The following is an 18,010-nucleotide window of genomic DNA, read 5'->3' as shown; positions in this document are numbered from 1 at the left end:
GCAGTGACACATGGCTCGCGAAGGGCATGACACATGTCACGAATTGGTGCTAAGCTACGGCGTTGTGTGACGTGGAATATTTTCTTGAATGAACGCCATAGCTGGCATGCGAATTTAACTAATCTGTATCATCTGCAACACTAGATGCCAATACGGTTTTGCAGAATGTGCAGCTGCTTCCAAAAGCACACTTTGCTCAAATTAAATAGACTCTCGCTTTATGTTTGTAAATATTCTACAAAAAGACATGGTATAATGTGGTAAAAAAAACCAGATAAATTATTGAAAAAATGACCTTGACATGAATAACGCTACCAGTAATTAAAGCACCTTAGATTATTTGTATAGGAGTTATATTTTGTTTTAGGTCCAACAAGAATGAATGATTGTACAATATATTAAAATGTCAACAGTTTTTGTACAAAAAAAAATATTGAGGGTAATAAGTCAATGTTTCAACTGTACGCATTGTTCCTAATATTATCAGCACCAATCTTTATTGCGCAAATCCCTTGTTCCCTTGAAAACCTTGATTCCCGCGCACATGCTACAACTGGACACGCTGAAGTAATTTGTGCACACGCCTATCACAGAAAGTGGGGGAAGAAAGGCAACTTAATTTAAGGGCGGCCATATTCGTTAGAAAAAAACTTGCAACAAGACATACAAATATACAAAAACCGGTATTTAAAGGTATGTAACATACGTTTGTAAACCTGCAGACAAGCATTGTACCTATGTTGCATTTAATACTGTTCATCTTATCCTCTAAAGTTTGGTTGCATCATAGAAACTGTAATACCCTTGCTCATTGTATTGTCATATATCACAGGGACCTGTTATTGTGATGGACATAATATATGTTATATATTTTATTCATATGTTTCACCCGCCACTATAACAAATATAGAAGTTCCTCTGATACTTGACAAACACTGTAGCAAGGGTGGTAAATGTCGTGGAGACTTTTTTTATATGTTTTTTTATAGTAAAGTCCATGGCGCTTGTGCTTTAGTACAACAACCTGCAGGTTTTTGCAATCAGTGTCTTGAAAACGCTTGTTGAACATTGCTGTTCTGGTGCACGAAACATGATATGCAAAAATAAATTTGGTTGCATCATTTCTTGTTGCCATAAATATCTTTCGTTCCAACACCTAGTACGTTACGATGACTTTGAGTTTGTTGGAAACAACTCTCCTGTTTTGACAAAATAATGCGACAACATTGGGTGGAATGTTGCTGTATTGAACAAAATCACAGTTTCAATCGTGTTATATGTACAACAGATAAAAAGCAACGATGAACTACATGTTATGTATTGAACTTGTTAAATAATTTTGTACAAATGTGTCTGAGGCAAACTAGTTTTGGAGCGAACACACAACGCATCTCACTTCTCTGCCGTCAACATATGGTTCACACGGAATGTTGTAACCACAATCCATCTGTACTATATTCAAATAAGCTCCGTGTTGAATCCCTTTGCTGCCTGGAATTACTTGGGGTTGCTCGTCTACACACAGAAAACCAGACGAATGCTTCACCGAGCTTGAGCCAGTCATCAAATATCCTGTGTATTCGAGTTTCCAGTCTTTGGGGCAAGTTTCCCGGCTTGGAATCATCAGCTGTGGTTTTCAAAAGGGAAAATTTTGTTGATTTAAGTAAAAAAGTAAGTTTTCTATTATAAAAGAACAGCTCTTTAAAATTACAATGCCTGGAAGTAAGAATAGCACGAAACGGAAGTTTTCTCTAAAAATTTTAAATTTACAACAGCGTAAGTCGATTGTCAGTAATTTCTTATGGCTTCACTTGCAACAATGATGAAACTTGTTTGCTCGGTCGAAACATTACGAACTTTTGAGATCATTAATTCTTAGGATGTGAAAACTTCTATAAAAAACTGTCATGGGTGGTTTTTGTTTTAATGTAAGTCACAATGAAGTCAGGATATGTTTTAAACAGATTTAGTAAGTCACAATGAAGTCAGGATATGTTTTAAACAGATTTAGTAAGTCACAATGAAGTCAGGATATGTTTTAAACAGACGAAAAAAAACGCCAGTTAGTTAAAAATATTACAAAGTGTGCTACCGACCTGGGCTGTGCTTTGGCGCACAAGACACACTGCACACGGCACTCCCTGGTGTTGTAACGATTGCTCCTCAATTAGTGATAGATCCAGAAGAGGGCGGGCCCACGATCCATCTGTGTATTCCACACCGTATATCCACGCACTACCTGGATGTACAAAATATTTGAAAAGCATTTTTACAACGCTAAATTAACTCCTAAAAGTCGATTAAAATCACACGCATTTTCTAAAAATACATTGTTTCAGTTAAATTGTATTAAAAGTTTATCACCAGTTGTTTGTAATTGAGTCGCATTCAACCAAGCGGTTTTACATTTTTTTACAAATTTAAACTAAACGCGGTTGATAAAATATGTAATGCATGGACTGACCAGTTGATCCATCGATGTAATGTCCAGCTGTGTAAGTCACGTTGTGATGAAGGCAAACAAAATCAGATCCACCTCCTACGTGATTATAGTAACTACCGCCAGCGTATCCTGTAAAGCCAAACGTTCATCCAAAGTTCGTGCATAACTTGGTGGCACAAGGCCAGACTGTCTAAAGTCTAAAAAGCATATATTTCCCTCACCGTGGTAAACAAGGCCAGTGTTGGTATTTTGAGGGCAATCCCTTCTTCCCCATCTGACGTATGTAATACCTGCGTAATACATTGAAAATTTTTTTTGTTAAATGCATTAGTTCTTAACCGTAGTATGCATGTAAACAATTAGTTGAATGTGTGCTGGCTTTTATGCTGAAAAAGTTTTAGATTACGTATAGCAGGTATGTATACATGTACGTATGTATTGACTTATGTAAAAATTACTCTTGTAAAGACTGTAACTTAGTAAAGTTTTAACATAATACCGATGTTTGCTTGTAGTGTTTGAGGCGGATCATCCTGAAAATCCAACAAAGAAATGTTTGCTTTATATTTAACAATAAGATAACCATGAATAACAGCTGACTGAACCTCTGACGAACGCTTGTGGATAACATGATCGTCCTGTTGTTGCTGGTCAAAGCCTTGAACCTTCTCTTGAAAGCTAAATAGATGCCGTTATGTGTTGTTCTTTACGTTACAAAGGGATCTAATACAATAGAAAAAGCCGTTGCAGTGCAAAAACGTTACGTGCTAAAAACCATCGAGCCTTCAGGTCGCCTTCATTTGTTTGAAATACTGAGTAAATTAATCTACACCATTTATCAGTGCATGCAGCGGACGAAAAGCTTTTAAAACTTACCTATGTTGCGAGGATCTGGCTTCGTATGCTAACATGAGGGAAGCAACAAGAATGATGAACAACAATCCAGCAAGGATTGCAACAGACGTTCCATCAGCTTTTCGAAGTCGTTTGTTATATACTTTGAGTCGCATCATTTCTGTGCAAACTCCAACAAATCAGTGTTCACACTATAACACATTCGCCTGCAAACAACACAGATTTTGTTTTATTAATAACGTTTGTCTGGTCCCGATTAAGTTGACACGAGATCCCGAATGTCGAAAGTCCAAAGATAAATCTACAGTCACGGGTTTTTTTTGGCTGCCAATGCTCAAGGAAGTGGGTTATAACGTTTAAAATATCCACTTTTATCGTTTGTTCCGTGAAAGTTGCAAGTGTTTAAAAGCTTCCTCCCGCACACAACTTCATTTCAATGACAATAATTTGTTGTTGGTTTGGCTACATTGGAACACTTGGAGCAGATTGTCCAAAGGATGGTTAAACGAATGCTAATATTGTTGATGTGTATTTTGTTTAACAACCGGTAATGTGAATTGTCAAGCTTTGCATTTTTAAAACTACTTTATTTTCACTTGGTAAATAGAAGTAAAACGGCTTTTAAAACACTACGTCACATGTAGTTTGTCTTTTTTAACAAATGTTGACGTTACAAACTCGTAGCATAATTTGTTTCGTTTTGTTACCTTACGTAATTTCCCAAAGAAGTAAAGGAATTGCTGTAAGGTCAGGGAGGAAATGGCCGCGCCAATCAGGCGTGTGAAACAACGTTGTACATCACATACAAAACAACCTCCAATTTGGCTTTAGTGACAATATGACCTTTGTGGAATAATTAGTTTTGTTAATTATGAAATCTTTGCATGTTTCTCCCCACCTAGTATTAGGCCGACACATTATCAAGCAACAAACTAATAATCACGAATGGGCAAGCGATTGTTCAAACGAATCTCTCATCAAAAGAAAGCGTCTTTGACATTTCCTTGTTCGAAAAATGAAGACCAGTTTTGGTTTATATTGTCCAAACGTTTAAAAGCGGCAACAAAACTAGTGCACACGTACAATATTACAGAAGTACACAAAAAAATCCAAGAAAACTTATAAACAAGAAATAAAAGTATAATATGCAATGTAGAGAAATGTATAGCAATTAATTATTAGGGAAATAAAGCATAAATACACACTAAATTAATACATGGAAGAAATAAAGTCTATCATTTCTATTTTCATAATCAGTGGCGCTAAACCCAACGCTATTCAACACAACAATAAAATACACAATGTTTAAACCGTTATAAACTTAAAATAAAGCAATCATAACTCTTTTACATAATTTTGGTGCATTTATATAAAATTGTGCACATTTATACACGAACTATGCACACATTTGTATTTACTTCAAACGTGTCCTATGAAACGGACAAACTTCAAATCAAACTTAATTATAAGGAAAAGATTTGATACAAGTTTACTTTGTTGTAAAGCTACAAACTAACATTCTTCTACGGAAGTAAAGGTTGGGTCTCACAATCATTCTCTGTGACTGAGATACTTTTACTTTTTGTTTGTTCATCACCAAGTATTGGATTAATGAACACCCATAAGTCAGGGACATCAACTTTGTTTTGCACAAGTTTATCGATAATATAAGTGGAACCTCCAGTTGCCGCAGCTCCGGCAGCGCCAATACCACCCGCTATCAATGCTCCAGCTACAGCTCCCAAAGGAGGGATAAGAATCGAAAAGGCCGCAGCAAACAAACCGCCTGTAGCTGCCCCGGCGGTCTTGGCACGTCTCCGATTGCGTTCGCGACGATTAATCTCTGCGATAAACTTCTCGCTCATCGTTTCGACAAATTCGTTGAAAACCACTTTCTGTGAGCTTTTGTTTGTCACCTTTTCGGAAATCTTCTGGACATATTTTTTCCCTTCTTCTAAAAAAAACTTGGAGACAACACTTTCTTTGAAATTTCCTTCCTGCAAAGCATATTTTATATTATACATGTTAATATGTGTTTATTGCTTTATAAACTTTTTTAACTATTCCGAAAACAACACAAATGCCACCAAACGCCGCAACTAACAAAATAAAGAGATATTAATACATTTTCATTAAAAGAGTTTTTTTATATCTGATATCGACCATGTGAAAATATTCGCACAGGAATACAGGAATTTTAACACATCTACAACTCTCATAACTTGTTTAACGTTTACCTGGTCGGCTTTGGTTGCCCATTCAGTTGAATATTCCACGCACAAGTGTCGCCCGATGTGTATCTGTTGCAAGTAAAATCTCTTACACAGGCTAATATTTTCATCTCTAGAACACGAAGGGTGAGGAATATACTTAAGTACAGATCTCTTATACCTCGGTAAACTATCTTTTTGTTACAAGAAGTGGCCAACAAGGCTGTAGACGTTTTACTAGGAAATTCAGTTGTGGTTTGTCAAGTGTGGATTTTATTAAAGTTTTCTGAAATGTTAATAAATGCGTCTTTACTTTTTATAATCCCTGTTTAAATCAGAAATCAGTGGTTGATTTCATTAAATTGATGACCTATGTTGCACAACACCTACTAATTCAGGTTGTAAGAAAACGTTAGGAGGCAAGATTTGTAACTATACGGTTAGGGTAACTTTTATAGAGCTACAAGTTCTAGTGATGAAATGATTTTTCCGTCGGTGTGAATTTAGTTTACAAAAATACCTCATACTCCGCACGTATTTCGGCTTGCAACTGTTGGACATACACGGAATTATTTAGAATTGGATTTTGCCTCATCAGTTTAGAGACTGCTTCCTCGTTTATCTTTTTATGCTTTTCACTTAATTCCTTCTCTTTCAGGGGTGAAACCTTTAATAATGAAAGATCGTCTTTCTTTGCCTGCATGTCTTTTACAACTAGGTGTTTAGTGATGTTTATCAGGTCAACATGGAGTCTAATGTATACTTACATTAGGCATATTTTCGTTGTAGTATCGAAGGCATTCTTCAACTTGTTTTTGCAGAACAACCTTACGACAATCCTTGACACAAAACAGTTGCATGCAATTTAAAGAGTGGGGTATATTGTTATGATGTGCACCCATGTCTTTCTTATAAATAACTTTTTGGTTTGGAAAAAATAGTGTAGAAAAATAGTATAGAAAAAATAAGATAGAAAAAATAGTATGGAAAAATTTCTTGATGAAATATACGTTACCGTTAAAAAAGTGTCACGTGACACCTGTAACCCCGACTTCGAATATTTATCACAAATCTATCTCTAATCATATTTAACGCTATTTCCTTCTAGCGTGTCTTTAGTTGTTCACCTTATATAAAATTAAAACCTTGGCATAGACAGTGGTCTGTTCATTCGCAGAATTATGAGAGCTTGTATTTTAAAAAATATTTGGAGTCATATGAAAACGTTGAAATTTTAAAGATATAGTTAGAATAATAACTGTGTATGTACCTCATATTTTGTATTTACACCTGCTTGTAGACGTTCGACGTACACGGAATGATTTAGAATTGGATTTTGCTTCATCAATTTAATGATTGTTTTGTCGTTTATAACTTTATGCCGTTCTCTTAATTCATTCCCGTTCAAGTGTGAAACCTTAAAAAATTAATATCGTTTTTCTTTGCCTGTCTGTCTTTTGTAGCTAGTGTTTAGTAGTGTTTATCAGGTCTATATGGAGTTTAATGTATACTTACATCAGACATATGTTTGCTGTAGTATCGAAGGCATTCTTCAACTTGGTTTCGCAGAACATCCTCACAGTAAACCTTGATACAAAACAGTTGCATGCAATTTACAGAGTGTGCTCTATTATTATGATGTGCAACCATGAATTTCTTATCAGCTTATTGATTTAGAAGAAAAATTATAGAAAAATAAAACGTTTTTACTTCATATATTATCACAAAATCCACCACTAATCAAATATTTAACGCTATCTCATTCTAGCGCCTTTTACGTTATATACCTTGTGAAATTAAAACCAGGGTATTGGTCAACTACAAAGGTTTAAGTGTGTATAACTTATATTTGCACTGCATGCAAAAAAGTGATCATATTGTTTTATGGTTACAGCGTTTGTGACTGCTTTCTATATTTATTCAATGACAAATGGATTAAAAACATCGGCAAAGGTGCCATACGTCAATATCGGGTAAAGATGCTGATTTCTTGTTTTTTTTTTCTGTATTACTGCATTTGTGAGCTAAATTACATTTCGACCCTAAGTAGCGCTAACAATTTAATCTTTTAACAGTAGAAGTCGTTGTTAGAGTAGCTTACCTCATACTGCGCACTCAAATCATTTTGCAAGCTTTTTATGTGAGGCGAATTTTTTTTTATTGGATTTTCCTCCAACAACTTTGATATTGCTACATCCCTTTTTTCTTCATGACGTTTCTTTAAATCGTTTCCGTTCAAGTTTTTGCACTAAAAGTAGACTTATGCAATCATTTTTGCTTCATAAAAATTTATCAAGTAAATTTTTCAAAAGCTTTTGTAGCCGTTTTTGCTTCAGTTCATTCTCATTACTTACGCCTTGCATAAGTTTCTTGTAGTAATCAAGACACTCGTGAATTTGTTTTTCCATGACTACTTGAAACAAAAGCTGAAAATATAAGTTCTTTATGTGTTTGGAGTGGATATTTTTTTGGCTTTAAATGTTTTTAAGGAATGCACGATGCCAGTTCAATATAAAAATGTTTATTGCAAAATTAGACTGTGTGCAAAAAGATTAAGCGTTCCAAAACCATCTATCACACTTTGGTAAATTTATCAAATTTTTCATGAAAATATATCTAATATGTGGAATTTAATCTCTACCTTTTCGTCAATGAAAATTTTTTCATGTAGAACTTTAACACAAGGATTTGATAAATGTTTAAGTAATAGATAACGTTTTTTTGTATATGTCGACAAAAAGATAAAAATGATCAACACTGCAAACATCTCAACGTTGATTACAAACCGTGCATGTTTTTACATCATAAAAAAAACAAGATCAAAGCAATAAGTTTAAGGCGGCAGCTCACAATTAGAATATATTTTTGTTAGAGTCGTGACGACGCTTAATCTTGACAAAAAATAAGAAAGCGGCTTTATGGTATTTTACAATTGTCCAAGGTGAAAACCTCACCAACAAATGCATCACAGATTGAATGAAACTACATCGATGCGGGGACCGTTTTATCTGGAGATCACTTAATATATTCAAAAGACCAAGCAGTAAAAATCCCTTAGGTTCCAAAGCATTCACACCTAAGACTTTTATGACCTTTCCATCGGCGGAACAGGCAAGGTTAGCCGTAACGGTGTGTGTTAGGATAGTTTAAATATATTTCTGCAACTAATTATGCAGTCAGGTGGCGGTTTGACTGAGTTACAATATTTAGTAGTAGATTCTGGTTTAAAACTCCCGGTTCTCGCTGGATTTCGTTAGTTGCTTAATTATACAAAACACAGCGGCTTACTTTTAACATTTTTGCTCCAAAGGCGTTGGCCAACATTATATCTTTGCATATTTTTGTGCAATCATTGTCTGCACCATACCTAGATGTCATAATGCTGATCTAAACTACCTCAGACGAAGACATTATTGTTGTAAATGTATCTAACTTATATACAAGGTGTGGAAGTACGTAATTGACAATACCTTCACATTTGGGCGCAATTACTCATCTGCTAACGCTTTGATTCATTTGCATGGCCGCCAGTGACTGTGTTGGATGCTGTTACGTTTACCGCCTCTACTTTGACGTTTGCAGTGACTAATAATGGCAAAAGTGAAAAAGTCACTTAGTTTGCGACTTACTGCAATGTTAAAACTATAACAAAAGCAGAATGTTCTGCAAATTTATGTTTATGTCAAAGTGTCATTTACAACGTACAAAATACACAATTTCATATGTGTGTAAGTTCGTTTTGCGTAACTCTGTGGCATGGTAGAGCGCAACAATTAGCAATCCAGCCCACCTGCCAGACCACACTTTTGCTCAACTGACCAAAGCATGAAAAACATGTTTTTCACACGCAGTTCTACGTCACTTGTTTTCCATTTTTGTATTACTCAACCTGTGGGTAAATTGACATGTCGACGAAAATATTGATGTGATGAAAACATGAAACACCTCAAGCGCGTTCAAAAACAATATCATAAAGCATGTTGATAACAAACTATGCATGTTTGTACCTCATAAAAACAGGATCAAAGCAATAAGTTTAAGGTGGCAGCTCACAATTAGAATATATTTTTGGTAGAATCGGAACGGCGCTTAATCTTGACAAAAATAAGAGAACGGCTTCATGGTGTTTTACAATCGTCCAGGGTGAGCACAGCGGTTAACTATAAACATTTTCAAACAAAATGGTATTGGCCAACATTTTATCTTTGTATATTTTTGTGTAATCATTGTGATGTTCGCTAATATGACTTGATTGGCGATTGAATCCTAACTTACTGTTCCGTAATCACACCATGAAATGAAATCAACAAGCTTGTCAACTGAACATGATATTACTTTTATAGTCATTCCCTACGTAATTTGTTTTATGAGGATTTTTTGCATTCCCAAAAATATCGACAGCTAGTGGCAGTAAAGAGTCGTATTAGATCCACAACTAAAATCGGCAGCAATGGTCAAGCGCCCGAGCCATATACCCAGAAGAAAACCTGCATCCTGGGTTCAAAACCTGGTGTGGTCGTGAAGTGTTTCAAATACGTGGGCGGATTCATTCCTTTTCAGGACAAGCCAAAGGACATTAGGTGTACAGAGTAGCGCGTTAATGTTTTTTAACAATGTTTAATGCCGCCGAACTTTCCTTTGATGGCCACGAATACACGTTGGGTTTTGGAATGTAATATATTTTGAACAATTTTACAATCTTTCCAATCGTACGTTGCTCGTTTTATGAAGTAAGTGGGGACTCAATAAAATTTATTGCTTTTCAACAGACTCAGCTTGCGTCAATAAAGTAACGATTGTCAACCTCTTGAGGAAAAAACGAAAGCTTTGTTGCATCTTATCCTAATGTGACTAATCTTGCACTTAACTTCAAGTGCTTGAATCTGTCGAAACTATAATTAAAAAAAAATGAAATCTCTAACGACTATGTTGTATTTACAGAAGTTGGTAGAATAGTATTCAACATTTTCGAACGTCGCTTGAAGGTAATTTTGGAAAGTTTAAAGGTACACTACAATATGTGCTGTATGAAGTGTATGAAGTTAAGTGATTCAGAATGTATTTTGTTCTGAAAGAATTATGCCACGTGCTAGTCGACAGCGGGGATCGTAAGAATGTTATTAATTACAAAACCACATTGATGTAGACCGATTCTATGAAAGTCAATCCATCACAGGCACTACTTACAATAGCGGGTTCGGGTTCGGGTTCGGGTTCAGAATTGCTAAAATAAACAAAAACATCACTTCGTTCATCAGGACTCAAAATTATGTAATGCGATATATACAAAAAGCTGCCATATACGCTTGGCTTTTTCACCATTCAGTACTCTACGTAAAAGCAGCTATGTAAGATACATAAAGTTTTTAATTGCTCTTGATACACGATACTAGGCTACTGATGTTGGTCTACAAGAGAAGAAAGCAATCACAAAACGTAATGTCCAGGTTTCCATGCAATAAATGTGTTTGGCGGCGAAATTGTGATGGTAGAAATTTGTACATATGCACTTGCGTTATTATAGGAATATGATTACTTTTAATGCTTAGGGATAATCTTTTACAATTTTTGTCAGAAAATATATATTTTTACACAAGTTCAGATGCAAACCACAATACCTAAAACAAATTACAAAACACATTTCAAACAGAGCCAGAAAGAAACTGAATTATTCTGTTTGTAAAATCCAATATGCTCTGAATAAAAGTATTTTCTCTTTCTTCGTCTAAATGGTCAATATCTGGTTCATCCTCCACAGTTTCGTTCTGCATTAGGTTTGTGATGCGTTTTTCCAAGTCGTTTCCTCTTTGTTTGTCCAGAAGTATGGAAGCAATGGTTGTCAAAGTTTTCCCAGCAACTCTGAGGCCACCTTTTACTAATGTGCTGGACAATTCTTCAGCCAACGCCGAAACGGTTTCTCTTTCTTCTGATGGAGGAAGTACACAAAACAATCCACCTGCAATCAAACCTGTGAAAGTTGCTCCCACGCCAATAGCAATGTTTTTGTTTCTTCTGTGTCGATGGAGCTCGTCGTGGAATTTCTTGTTTATTTGTATTAAAAACTGTTTAATTAACATTGATCGGATATCTTTGTCCATAATGACTTCCTCAAAGAGCTGAATGTATCTTATCCCCTCGTTTCGAAAAGTTGAGACGATTTTCGGCTTTTTTTGAAAGATGTTTATCTGTAAAGTTATTTTGTGAAACTCAGCAACAGAATAACTTATCATCACGAAAAACCTTTCGAATATTTTCGGTCCACTCATTCGCTAACTGCTCTGAAATCTTGCAACCGGTAGTAGTCTGAAAATAAAACATTTTTGTCAACATGAGACCACTTTACGTTTAAATAGGGTTGATCAAACAAAACTGCTCTCAAAGAAATTTATTTGGTACAATTATATTAAATAAAGAGCTGAAAACGTACCCTACAGTTTAAAAAGTTTCACCCTAATGGCTTGGAAAATGAGGAAAATTGATGCTATATTTTAATGTTCTAAAATCAAGTTTATTGAGATTTATTGTATTGGATGCAGTCTGTACCTCGCATTGCTGTCGTAGTTTGGCATAATGACGCCTTTCCACCGCAAGTGGACAAACTTCTAACAACTTTTGACAAGCTTTATTTTCTTTTTCCTGGTGCTTTTTAACTAAGTCATCTCTTCTTAAATTCATACACTGCAAAAACAACTCACATGTGACCAATACTGTGATATAGAATCATCATATTAAAAAAAGCAATATCAATTTGATTTGCATTAGAAATATTAAAGATCCCTACTTACGTCTGTCATGTCTTTCTCAAAGGCATCCACACATTTCGAAATTTTTACATCCACAAACACGTCATAAAAATTCTTAAAAAACATAGCTTTTTCAAGTGAAAAAAATGTTTTATCGGTGTTAATAAGGAATATAAGTACATACCCGATATGAGCTTTCCGGTGCTGATTTTGTATTTGCTGAAATTTTGTCTCTTAAACTTTTTGCAACTTCCAAAAGACGTTCGCCGTTTCGAGCAACTGTTACAGCTTGTTGTATGTTGGAAACTGAGAAGAGTTTTTCATAGAGTTCCAAGATCTTACGCCATGTTGTTCCATTTATATCTTTTTCATATAAAAATCGTTATATGCAGAGCGGAAACCCAAACACATTCACATCTAAACCAACCACTCAGGAGCGTGGAATTTGGTTTTTCAACCTCAACGCCAGGGTAAGGCATTAAAAAGGCATCCACTTCCATAAAAAAACTGTTCATGCATTCAAACTGAAGTTTTTTGTCACGTTTTTGAGCTAGTACCTAGAAAGAAGTGAAATTTTAAGTTAGCTATTACAATTTGACAATACGACTTGTTCCTGTTATTTACGTGATAATTTGACCTACAAATTTATTTTTAATTTCATGGAGAAATAACATAGATGCTACAAGTCATAGCGTTTGGAATCGATCGTTTTGTAAATGTCGTTACACTTACTCACTTGGTAATAAGTTTTGATCAGAACCATGAGCGTACTCATTGATATACTTCCAATCACGAACCAGCACAGTTAATTTTTGAAAACCGGTAAATAATATTAAATTTGCAACTATGCAGTAAATTTAACCAAACCTTCTCATTCGACGACACTCCAAACTCGTGATGTGCAAAGAGTATGAGAGCCTAAAAATTCAAATCACGTGACCAAACAAAAACTGTATGCATGACCAAACTGCGCATAAATGCTTACAGCGTATGTATCGATGTCCTGGTAGCCGAAACGCTCCTTCAAATTAACAATTTGCATGAAACTGAGTTCCAAGCTTATGGAAAAGATGTCGCCTTCTTTACATTCAACTTTATCTCCAGAGTTAATTCCTTGTGTGTCCATCAAAAAAATTGCGATCTAATATAAAAACACTTGAATTATGAATCTAAAGTTCTTCTGGTGAAAAACCACAAATATAAACCTTTTGTTTGATAAATATTGTATTTTCTGACGTTTCGCCTGTACATACGTTCTTTACCTGTGGGTTCTCTACTGTGTTTGTTTTATTCTCTGAAGAAGCCTAGTCGTACGAACAGGCGAAACGTCAGAAAACACAATCGTTTTTAAACAAAAGGTGTATATTTGTTGTGTTTTACCAAAAGAACGTCAGATTCATAATTCATTATGATACCTGGTGGTCACAACCTATATTCAGTTTTCATAAAACCACATTGCATTGGTTGGTAAATTGTAAATATGGCTCAAAACTAAATTTAATCACAGTATATTATAATACACCTAAAAACACCGCCACCGAATAATACATACTTGTTTCCCATCTTCTGTAAATCGAAAAACTGGTTGAGTTGTCATAAATATGCCTTTGGTGAGAGCTTCCGAACGAAAATTGTGTTTAAATATCTGAGGAAGTTCTGTTTCTGCACCTTCTTCCTGGAATGAATTATGTTGGTTTTGAAATAAAATAAAATTTTGAAAGGATATGCAAATCACGCGTTGGAAGGAAAATACCATAAAAGCATTTTCAATATCAGAAAGAAAATTTGTATTAGATAATTTAACCAAACATTACAAAAAAAAAATAATAATAAATCTGTGTTTAATGTGCAGGAACATGTTTGGACAAAACCTCCTCTACGTTGGTGTGCTGAATATTCAACAAGTGCCAGAAAACGTTGAGAAGAAACGATTTTCCAGTTCGTTCAGGTCCAGCAATGGAATAAATAACAATTGGAACATCAAGCAGCTCGGGTTTGTTGATGACTGACTCCAACACATCGTATTGAAACTCAAGGTTATCGTTCGTTAAACAACACACAAGATCAGGCATGGTTTTGCTGCACAAAGTAAGAATATAAAAAATTACGATTAAATAATTGTTGGTATTGTCAATAATTTTTATAAGTGGATTGAAAGTTTTGCTTTGTGGACCTACATATCTTTTTTGTGGGGTATGTTAGTATATAATTGGAGATAAATGCGGTATTTAGTGTGACATTGGTGTACTATTTGCGACCCATATAAATCGTTTTTCATCTTTCCCTAGGGGTTACGAACCCGAATTTGAGAAGGTCCGGTCTCTAAGTTCGACTTCAGTTACGTAACTGAAATTAGTTGTAAGGCGCAATTCCGCCTAATTTCGCAAAGATGAGGCAACAAGTAAACAAACAAACAGTTTTCCAAACCCAATGATTGGTTCACTATACGGTAACGCCAAATTTTCCATTTTTTTTTATGCGAAAGGTAAATTACACATACTACGTTATAACTACAAACAGTTATTATGTTGTACAGTTGTTTACTCCTAAACAATAGATATAAAAGAACTACATACAGTTTGACAACAACGCCTTATTTGTCAATCCGCCCACGATTATTTATCATACATTTTCTTTCACCATGCAAGCATGCTAACTGACCATCCACCTCAACCCTGTTTCCTTCTGCAAGCTCTCACATAAAGGTTTTTCGAACAAGGAAATGTCAAAGGTGCTTTTTTTTGTTGAGAGATGCGTTTGAACAATCGCCTTCCCATGTACGATCATACGTTTATCGCTTGCGACTTATTTACCTAAATTTTAGGCATGTATTATTTGTTTTTAACCGGCGCATTTTGCCATCAGTGGTGACGAAATGTATTAAAACTTTGTTTTCCGCCTATACTTGTTTTTCATAGTTCAACTTCAGCATCAACCCTAGACAAAAGCAAATCACTTTATTAATAATCTATTTTTTTAACAGAATGTCCCTGCATAAGCAATTGTAATTTATTACCTTTGGTTGGAGGGTAATGAATGATTGTCAGGTCTTCCAGTTGAGTGGAATGTTGGCGATTAACTGTTGACCCATTTGCCCGACCCACAACAACGACCTATTCTTACAAAATGCGACGTAAATGTTTTAATTATTATCCTGTGTGCATCCTGAAACACGTTTCGCCGTAATATAACTGAAAATATATTTTACTCGTCATTTTGTTTTTTCACTGAAAATGCCAATTTAATTGTTGTGAGACTTGAACCTACAGTATCTAAAGGTAAATTGAAATTAATTTTTTTGTATTTGTGTTTTCGGTAAAAGACTTTTTCGCAAATGACGTTCCTTAGTTCCACATTATTATTAGACACAACATTTTACTTGTGCATAAGGTTTAACATTCATGTGAATAGAGAAAGGCACAATCGTTGTATCCTTTAGCTACTAAGTGACGCGTAACGTTGGTCGGGCGAGGGAATTGTTTATTTTGTTACGGTGTAAGTGCAATGAGAAGAAACAAAGTCGCAAAGTCCCACGTATGAGCGGTTGTGCAAATGTTGGCGAACTGTCGCAATCTAGCTATGTTTAGCATGGTGATCAATCACGTGTATAACAGAGACATGGAGGGATAGCACCAACGTTAGGGAGGTTTCGGGTTGGGTAATTAAACTTCTCACGTCAGTTGGCCTCCACGCCTTTGTATGTCATACTGATTTCTAATAATGAACGGCAAGCCATCGAGCAAGCAACAAAGAAAAAGATATATTTGACCGCAGAAACCTTTTTATGCGTGCCGGAAACCTTGTTTAAAGATCATGAAACCAAATACTTGATGTCAGTGACTACTCTTACTTAAAATCAAGCTCAACGCAATTTTCAAAAAACATGGGCTCGAATTCCACCAATGAGCTCTCTTGTCTCATTTCGACTTTTCATAAAACCTTCACTATATTCTGGTAATAGAAGTGTGAGTTACCAGACTCACACTTCTATTACTATCTTTCAGTGTGGCTGCCAAAAAAACACAGTATAAACTCAAGCACTGTCATCGATTGGCAAAAATGTAAACTGATTATTGTCAACTGATGACAATAATCTGATAGTTGAGATTGCCAAGTAAGTTAGCAATCCTTTCTTTCGCGATATCACGAAACACACCGCTGTTAGACTACATCGTGTCAACATGTTTGCAATGTTAGCATTTTCTGCAAAAGCAGTTGTAATAAAACCTTCGGCAGGAACAGATGTAGAAAGCTACACAAACACCTGGTGATGTAAATAAATTAACAATGTTGATTGCACAGACGATGATATTGATACAGGTGCACTGAAATGGAGAAAAAAGAAATCAAACACAATGTAAAAATAGTCTGTTGACAACAAGTAAAATATTAACGGACCGGTGAGTACAGGCTAAAGTTACAATGAATTACAATTGTTTGAATGATAAAACGTGATAAAATGTGTTGGCTACTTTGTAACTGCACTGTACGTCATTGCAAAAAAGAATTTACTTACAAAAATCGTGATACAATGAATTACGAGGAAGATTCGGCAAAAATGTATTATTTGGTTTATGATAGTTTAAACGTAGGATAATTTAGTTAACATCGGGCGAATCGTATCCTGTACTGTGGTATCGTGTTCGTGTTCAATAAAAAATAAAACATACACTTAAAAAAACATAATTAATACGCCCATATTGACCGAAATTGATTGTTAAAACACATTTTCAATTTTGCATACAGAACATGTAACCAGTAACAGGACTGAAGTTTTCAAAAGTCGTTTGACAAAGTTTTATTTTTGCATGTAGCAGCGTTAATCGGGATGTGCTTGGTGGCCGAAACGTTGATATAATAAAACTAATGCCCGAAAAACCGTATTGCAGCAATAAAACATGCCTGGCAGCATCAGTAATAATTTTGTTTGTCTTTCTCGTAAACTTTACACTCTTCGAGCCCGACAGCAATCAATAACTTTGCAGACATTTACCGAGCAAGCAGGCACACTGATTTTCACTTTGTGGTACCTTTCGGTCAACATCATTCCTTACCCTATATTGAGTACCAAACAACAGCGACGAACCACCGTGGAGGGAACATTGGCAAAACGAACTGCTTGGTAGCCGATAACGAGTCGGGCAAACCGAATTCAAACATGTACAAAGAAGCCATAATAATTAAGAGCTACATAAGGCGTACGACAGACGACTTAGGATTATTCATCACCATTCTGTGTTATCCGATACTCTCTGTCAGCCATAGAGTATATACAGGCGATTCCAAGTTATCAAACTCTCATCATACATTAGACGTACTGACGTTCACCGAAAGGTACCACAAAGTGGAAATCTGTGGCCCGCTAATAAAAGCTAGAACAGTGCCACAGTCACCAGCTGCACTGATGAGACTTTACAGGTCGAAAAAGTGTGTGCACCCTGTCTGAAGCTCTAAATTATCGTGGGAATTTTTGCACATATATGATTTTCTTCCCTTCTACATAAAACATTGATCATTAATGGGATTCAACAAGTGAAAAGAGGTTACATGAAGTTTGTTCGCAGACTGACTGAGAGGAGGCCAGATGATTTATCGCTATATTGGGTTTGCGCAGTAAATGTCTACAAAGTTGTTGATTGTCATTAGGTCGAAGAGTGTAAAGTTTACGAGAAAGCCAAACACTAACTAAATTATTACTGATGCTGCCAGGTGTGTTTTATTGCTGCAATACTGCTTTTCTGGCTATAATTATATCAACG

The 18,010-nt window shown here is 35.5% G+C and overlaps 3 protein-coding genes across 3 annotated transcripts; all 3 read right to left on the bottom strand.

Annotated features, from left to right (window-relative positions):
- Positions 1-1,361: 1,361 nt before the first annotated feature.
- Positions 1,362-3,490, bottom strand: LOC145895164 (uncharacterized). Its single transcript, XM_082983935.1, has 7 exons — positions 3,320-3,490; positions 3,049-3,121; positions 2,943-2,976; positions 2,665-2,733; positions 2,465-2,572; positions 2,097-2,239; positions 1,362-1,627 (listed from the first exon to the last, which is right to left on the bottom strand). The coding sequence occupies exons 1-7, from the start codon at positions 3,454-3,456 to the stop codon at positions 1,364-1,366; spliced, it is 828 nt and encodes a 275-aa protein (XP_082840061.1). The 5' UTR covers positions 3,457-3,490; the 3' UTR covers positions 1,362-1,363.
- Positions 3,491-4,459: 969 nt separating this feature from the next.
- On the bottom strand, positions 4,460-7,882 carry LOC145894946 (uncharacterized). Its single transcript, XM_082983668.1, has 8 exons — positions 7,863-7,882; positions 7,610-7,756; positions 7,024-7,095; positions 6,779-6,925; positions 6,276-6,347; positions 6,029-6,175; positions 5,536-5,598; positions 4,460-5,295 (listed from the first exon to the last, which is right to left on the bottom strand). Exons 1-8 carry the CDS (start codon positions 7,869-7,871, stop codon positions 4,822-4,824), a joined length of 1,131 nt encoding a protein of 376 aa, XP_082839794.1. The 5' UTR covers positions 7,872-7,882; the 3' UTR covers positions 4,460-4,821.
- A 2,597-nt stretch (positions 7,883-10,479) lies between these two features.
- Positions 10,480-12,819, bottom strand: LOC145895174 (uncharacterized). The gene is made up of 6 exons (XM_082983945.1): positions 12,679-12,819; positions 12,436-12,614; positions 12,294-12,365; positions 12,052-12,186; positions 11,749-11,811; positions 10,480-11,693 (listed from the first exon to the last, which is right to left on the bottom strand). The coding sequence occupies exons 1-6, from the start codon at positions 12,764-12,766 to the stop codon at positions 11,151-11,153; spliced, it is 1,080 nt and encodes a 359-aa protein (XP_082840071.1). The 5' UTR covers positions 12,767-12,819; the 3' UTR covers positions 10,480-11,150.
- Between the last annotated feature and the right edge of the window lie 5,191 nt (positions 12,820-18,010).

This window comes from Ascidia mentula, chromosome 3 (assembly GCF_947561715.1).
Source record: "Ascidia mentula chromosome 3, kaAscMent1.1, whole genome shotgun sequence".
NCBI classification, from domain to species: domain Eukaryota; kingdom Metazoa; phylum Chordata; class Ascidiacea; order Phlebobranchia; family Ascidiidae; genus Ascidia; species Ascidia mentula.
This window is presented reverse-complemented; position numbering and strand designations above follow the sequence as displayed.

Bases quoted from the DNA above. Each gene is read 5' to 3' on its own strand.
- LOC145895164 (XM_082983935.1), bottom strand. From the start codon at position 3,456: ATGATGCGACTCAAAGTATATAACAAACGACTTCGAAAAGCTGATGGA. The intron at 3,122-3,319 runs GTAAGTTTTAAA...GCATCTATTTAG, and splicing joins GCCAGATCCTCGCAACATAG to CTTTCAAGAGAAGGTTCAAG. The intron at 2,573-2,664 runs GTGAGGGAAATA...TTGGCTTTACAG, and splicing joins CACTGGCCTTGTTTACCACG to GATACGCTGGCGGTAGTTAC.
- LOC145894946 (XM_082983668.1), bottom strand. The intron at 5,599-6,028 runs GTATTTTTGTAA...TACTTGCAACAG, and splicing joins AAATACGTGCGGAGTATGAG to ATACACATCGGGCGACACTT. The intron at 5,296-5,535 runs GTAAACGTTAAA...TATGCTTTGCAG, and splicing joins GGGCAACCAAAGCCGACCAG to GAAGGAAATTTCAAAGAAAG.
- LOC145895174 (XM_082983945.1), bottom strand. From the start codon at position 12,766: ATGAACAGTTTTTTTATGGAAGTGGATGCCTTTTTAATGCCTTACCCT. The intron at 11,812-12,051 runs GTACAGACTGCA...TTTTATTTTCAG, and splicing joins AACTACGACAGCAATGCGAG to ACTACTACCGGTTGCAAGAT. The intron at 11,694-11,748 runs GTTTTTCGTGAT...ATAACTTTACAG, and splicing joins GGACCGAAAATATTCGAAAG to ATAAACATCTTTCAAAAAAA.